This window comes from Arvicola amphibius, unplaced genomic scaffold (genome assembly GCF_903992535.2).
Source record: "Arvicola amphibius unplaced genomic scaffold, mArvAmp1.2, whole genome shotgun sequence".
NCBI classification, from domain to species: Eukaryota; Metazoa; Chordata; class Mammalia; order Rodentia; family Cricetidae; genus Arvicola; species Arvicola amphibius.
In genome coordinates this window covers 17,283-23,597 of record NW_024582197.1, presented here as the reverse complement: position 1 = coordinate 23,597, position 6,315 = coordinate 17,283, and the positions used below count along the sequence as shown (strand labels likewise).

Below are 6,315 nucleotides of genomic sequence, written 5' to 3'. Positions count from 1 at the left end.
CTGTTCCTCCTCAGAAGATTCATATAACATTGTGGAAAGCAAGGGATGATTGTGAGAGCTACAGAACTGCCAGTGTTTTGTGATGTGAAATAGTGTCTGTTTTCTATTGGTTGTAACAAGAATATTTCACCCCTTAACTCACAGTATCTGTGAGTTGCTGGCAAAAAGACCCGCATAAGGTGAAGTCAGTCAGTATTCCAGCATGGAGACAAGCCTTACATCTAGTCAATGAGCTGTTTGGATTTGATACCTACTTGGGGTAGAAATGTCACAGTTCATGGATCATTGCAGAAGAAGAGACAGATATAGGAGACAAAGGCAGTGGATGACTACAAGAAAGTAGTATTTTCCAGACATAGCAGGATAGCTGTAGTTCTGAATGCACAGTGGTTATGACAATATGAAAAAGACCTGTACAACCTCAAGCCAGATCAAATCCCAACATGGAGAGGGAGGTGGACATGGAGTCCATGCCTGAGAAGCTTTTGGCAACTGATAACTTCTGATAGAAGTCAGTTTTCTTTAAGGATGCCAGTCCTGGTAAGTTGATCAGACTCCAGTTGAAAACCACACATCTAAGAGTATGTAAGCAGCACCACAAACTTTCTCCCTATCTCTCTACTGCTGTCTCTCATTTTGCCTCTGTTTCTGTCTCTGTCTCTTCAAGTAATAAGCCCAAGGACTTCAAAAGTGATAGATAATGCCTTCTATTTGTGGTGCCTCCTGATTATATAGGATGACTGGCCATCATGCAGGGCCAATGGCTTCTCTTACATCACCATTTCCTCACATGTGCCTTCATTTGGTATAGTTTGTTTTTAACATTCTGTATTGTCATTATAATAGATGAGGCCATTGATTTTGAAGGTGCATTTATTCATTATTTGAAAGTTCCAGTTTCAAAATCAATGTGTTATGGTTAAATTGTCATTCAAGTAACATTTTCTCACTTTATTTCTCATTACATTGTTTGTTGGGAAGGCTTTGGCTTTATGTACAAAATGTAAGGACAATAATTGTCTCTGACCAAAGAATAAAGGAGTCCCCAAAGTTCTGAGAATGTGCTGATAATACATGAGGTGTGTATGATGACTCGCTTTTATAGATGAAGTCCACTGGGGACAAATAGTATCTCAGATGTCCCCTAGTTTCTGTCCATGGAATCTGTGATCAGAAACTTCTTCCATTGCTGGCTGCTTACTGGTCTCAGATGTTGTCCTATTCTGGTGTCTTGCTGCATAACTGGGCATACATCACATCCTGGGGTTCCATAGATGTAGTAGCCTAGAGTGGGACAGAGCTGAATGAAGGTATGTGCTTGGAATTAGCAACTTAGGAAACTGAAATGAGCAGGACCCACCTGCGGGTGAACCTCTCTGTTCTCTCCTGATTGATTGTTCTTCATGTCCAACTCTTTTCTTGACAGTGGAGATGGAGAGGTAAGCCCTGCTTTCTGATGTCTGGAGGGTTTCACTTGGGCATAAAGAGTTCGCTGGGGATCTTGACCATGTGGGTTCTGCAGCAAGGAGATAAAGGAATAGATAAAGTAACTCCTGGTTCTATTCAGGAGCTCTTTCAGACAGAGATATTTAGAAATTTAAGTCACATATCATAGCTAATGGGGTCTCCAGGAGCTTTCTTAGTCCTTGGTGAGTTTACAAATGTCCTTTCCCTAGTTCTGTCCTTTTATCCTCACACAGACTCCTATTTTCTAACATATTATTAGAAAATATATTATTACATGCTCATCTTCCTGTCGGAGTCTGAGGACCTTTGAACCTGCTGTATTTTCTGTTGACATGAGCTCATTTATTAGATGACCTGCAGACATCTTCAACCTTCTCCTCAGAAGATACCTAATCAATGTTATCCCTTGTGATTACACAGACCCTGTGTGCCTCACATACCATATCTATTTTCTCTGCTTCCCTTTCCCTAATAGTGCATCATACTGCTAACATTCTTCAGCTATACATATCTTATTTCCTAGCCTTGAGGTGAACTTAGAGTTGGTGAAGATCTCTGTCCCTTCCTGGGTTTGCAGTCCTTATGAAAGACAAGAACAAAATTATGCTCTGTGTAATAGTATACTCTGTGTAGTAGTGTTGCAATCATGCATTTTCAAATGTGCCTATTTTTCTGAGTTATTGCATAGCATTTCTATTATTTCTTTATATATCTGTTCTAAACATGCTTTCCCTGATGGAGGATGGTCATCTGTCTATGTGTTACTTTCATTGGTTAATAAAGAAACTGCCTTGGCCCCTTTCATAGGACAGAAAATTAGGTAGGCAGAGTAGACAGAACAGAATTGTGGGAGAAAGAAGGCAGACGCTTCAGGCAGTCACCATAGGCAGTCACTATGCCTCTCCTCTCTGAGTCGGATGCAGGTTAAGATCTCTCCTGGTAAGCCACCCCTCATGGTGCTATTCAGATTACTAAATATGGGTTAAAGCAAGATGTGAGAATTAGCCAATAAGAGGCTAAAACTAATGGGCCAGGCAGTGTTTAAAAGAATACAGTTTCCATGTAATTATTTTGGTCATAAAGCTAGCTGGGTGGTGGGACGCAGCCCCACCACTTCATCTATATTTCCCCAACACTTTGCAATTCTTTAGTCTTTCTCTAAAGCTTCCTGCTTGCCTTGTGGCTGCCAACAATCACATAGTTCATCTTCATTCTGGCTCTACTCCAACATGGCTTTTCCCCAACTTCTCTTCTCCAATTTCCTTTCCCCTGCCTCCAGGTAGCAGCTGAGATTTATAGGCTACCTGTGCTGTTGTTTTCTTTTAAACTCTAGTAAAATTGTCCATGATATAAAAAATTAGAAGCTCTCTGTGAATGATTATACAAGGATCTATGGAAATGAGAGTCTGTGACTCATGTGTCATTTTGAGTCTTTAGTCATATGCTAAGCAACAGACATGACACACATCCAGAAAGGAAACATAACAAAAGGGTCATATAGTCATAATAAAACCAAGAAGGAGAGAGCATAGTACATAGAGGCAAATTCTTCCATAGTGGAGACATTAGCTGTAGCTGTTACTGGCACAAAGGAGTTGTGGACCAAATTGGGCAATAAGTTCTTATCACTGTGAATGGGACAGCAGTCTCACCCAACTGTCCAGCTCTACTCTCTCCTCAGGTTGTGTGTCCTTCACAGAAGCATCTGTTATGTCAGAACAAAGGAGTCATCTCTTAGTTCCAGACTCTGGGATTCCCTCAGTTACCAAGACCCAAGGCCTTGTCTCAAAAAGAGACAGAAAAGCAGGGAGTTGTGGTCAAGTCTGTAGGTCCATTATGAAGGTTTAGTCCTTCAGAATGTTGACCCCAGACCTTCCCCATAAGTCTTGTGAGGCTGAGATCTAGAGTATCTCCCTCCTCAAAAATCTGTTATTCTCACACAGGTTTTCTTCCTTGTTGTCAGTATCCAGATTGGATCTGTGGAGACAGGGATTATCAGGTAAGCAGTGAGATATAAGGCAGGTATGAGGCTGGGTCTCTGGGAAGGAGTTACCTCTTCTGAAGGAGTCTATCTCTGAGTGTTGACTGTGGATCCCCTGCAAGAAGTTGCAAGTTGGTCTCCCCTTGGACTGCATGAAATGAAAAAGCATCAGCTAGCAGAAAGAGAAGGTTCCACCAATAGAAACTTTCAGAAGAAGAAAGGAAATGTTAAAAACACATGTTGTAAGCATACAAATAATGTAGGATGTGGAAAATCTTGAAAAATATTTGAAATTTGCACAGATCTGGAGACTACATGTTGTCTCTACCCAGAATATCCATACACATATGTCTCTTACACTCTTCTTACCTGTGTTCTTATTTTTGCCTTTACACTGGTATCTTAAGAAGATGAGAAGAAGCAGGATGAAGAAAAGCAGGAATAGGGTCACCAAAACTCCGATAAGAACTTTCTGGTACCTTTCCAGTCCTTAGGCAAAATTGACATCACACATGATGGAAAGATATTATTTACCCAAGCACCTATTGTATGCCCACCACACTCACAGCCTCATTCCTATGAATCAAAAAAGATGGAACTGTTTCCATTACTCAGATAGTTTATAGATGAGGTAATTAAGGCTCAGAGAGATCCATTAGGACCAGGTAATTTAGATCAATGTTGATAGTTTTTCCACCATGAGAGATAAAAAGATTTTGGACTAAAGAGTATCTTTTCTTATGGTTTCCTTGGTCTTATTGTAGGATAGACCCTTTCTACGAGAAGATATCTCAGTGACCATATAAATTAACAAAGCATGGATCCTTACCTGAAACAAGGATATCAATGGGATTACTTAATGTTGACCACACCTGGGGATTTTTTTTAAAATAACCATAACATCTGAATGTCCCATTGTTGTTGGCAGTCACAGAGCCCAGAACAAAATGAGCCTGGAATAACATCTTGGCATGTTGCTGTGAGTCCAGTGTCCATGAGAGGTTATGTTTTCCTTCATGGATCAGAATGAATCTGTCAAATCTCAGTGATGAGCTACACTGCATCGTTATTGACTCTCCTGAAGCCACAGCAGGGCTGGGCCAGACAGACAGGCTTGGTTGAACATAGGCTCCTAGGATACAAGGGGAAGTGTGTGAAATGAATGCAAGCTACACCCATTGCCCTGCAGGCTTGGGCTCTGAGGGCAGTTCCCCTTGAGAGCAGAACTCTTTCTAAGTGGAGAGCCTGTGCTAGGACCCCTTAGTCTCTACTCACCAGTTACTACCAGCACCAGTGTGTCACTGCGCTCTGACAAGCCAGCAGGGCTCCTATAGTAACACTTGTATATCCCTGCAAAGTCATCTGACACATATTCAATGTGGAACTTAGCCTTGTTCTCCCGTTCCAGAGGGAGCTGCCTGTCCCAAGGATCTTTGTTTCCCTCTTTATGCAGAAGATACTCCACAGCCTCCCAGGAACCCTGGCACCAAATAGTCACAGGTGTGAATATGGCAATCACAGAGTGTGGCTCTGCCCAGATCATGGGCTTTGGGAGGTTTCCTGCAAGGAAATCAAAGGTTGAGTCTCTGTACAGTTCCCCCTCAGACCCCAGGTCTTAGCACAGAGCATCACAGACATTACAACATTATCCATAAACACTTTTCTCCATCTGCATTGTGAAGAGTTTACCCAGAAGAGAACAAAAATAATTTCTGGTCTTCAGAGTAAAGAATAAAGTCCTGGGATGGAGTCACTTACCTGCCAGTACTGTAATCTTGTATTCCACACTCAGACCTGGAAGAAAATTCATGTTGAAAGCATTTTTCAATATGAGAAACAGGTTGGACCCTCGGTTACTGTATGGAATCAGACCTGGCTGCGGAGGAAGGTTTCCTAAAGACTTGAGTGTCTACTCTCCCTCTTCACATCTTACCAATACACAACAGCATTCTGAGCATCAGGGTCATGATGAGTCTTGCTATTGTTCTTGCTTGTGTTCCTTGGGCAGTCTGACTATGTTTTGTAGAACTATCAGAAAGGTTTTCATTCTGAAAGCAAGTCCTTCCTGTCATGGGTTTGCCACATCAGTACTATCACCAAAAGAGGAACTTCTATTTTTTTTTCATGTTGTAGGAGTTTGGTCAAGTGTTCAGGTCTCTGAAAAGATGTTAGAAAAAATGTTTTTTCTCTCTCTTCCTCACAGATTTTCCCCCATCCAGTGTGTTGTGGATAATGGAAAGGTTTCACAATACTTATCTCATTCTGGTATTAATCTTTAATTAATTAATGTTAAAGAAGAAAGATAAGAAAAAGAGATGTAAGCTTTGTTTGATGATAATAAGCTATATAAAATTTCCCCAAGCTCATGTAAGCAGCCTCTTACCCATACTTTGGTTTAGTAATCACAATTTTATCCATTGGTTCACCACACCACACTAAATATCATTGCTCCTTTTTATCTGTCAGTGGTGCCTTATGAGATTTATTATGTGGTTTGTTCATGTAACTCAAGGTAAAGTTCCCATAAACTGCACATTTAATTATTCTTGGACTATAAGAGTATCTCCAAGATGGGCTCATAAAACCCTAGCTATATGACCACCAATCACTATTCTCCATTAGCCTCTATATTACCTGGAAGACATAAGGGGCACAGTGGTCATGGAGTGTCAAGAAATGATAAAGTTTGTAGTTCATAATATCATATAATTAACACCAAAATAAAAAGCACAGACAATATTTTTCATTTTAAACCAAAATGAACAAGATAGCCAATACTTTCAATAACATGAGGAATCTTAAATTTCAAACTGTTCTTATGTTGACATAACACTTTGTGTATGCCTACCCTCCACAGTCAGGTCTCT

At 40.7% G+C, this 6,315-nt stretch overlaps 1 protein-coding gene across 1 annotated transcript; it reads right to left on the bottom strand.

The window, feature by feature from the left end:
- Window positions 1–1,360: 1,360 nt before the first annotated feature.
- Window positions 1,361–5,397, bottom strand: LOC119805726 (mast cell surface glycoprotein Gp49A-like; the record flags this gene model as incomplete). Its single annotated transcript, XM_038317559.1, has 8 exons — window positions 5,382–5,397; window positions 4,724–5,008; window positions 4,248–4,580; window positions 3,818–3,937; window positions 3,521–3,596; window positions 3,407–3,444; window positions 3,120–3,172; window positions 1,361–1,516 (listed from the first exon to the last, which is right to left on the bottom strand). Coding segments are annotated over exons 1-8 (1,077 nt in total), but the record flags the coding sequence as incomplete, so codon positions are not given.
- Between the last annotated feature and the right edge of the window lie 918 nt (window positions 5,398–6,315).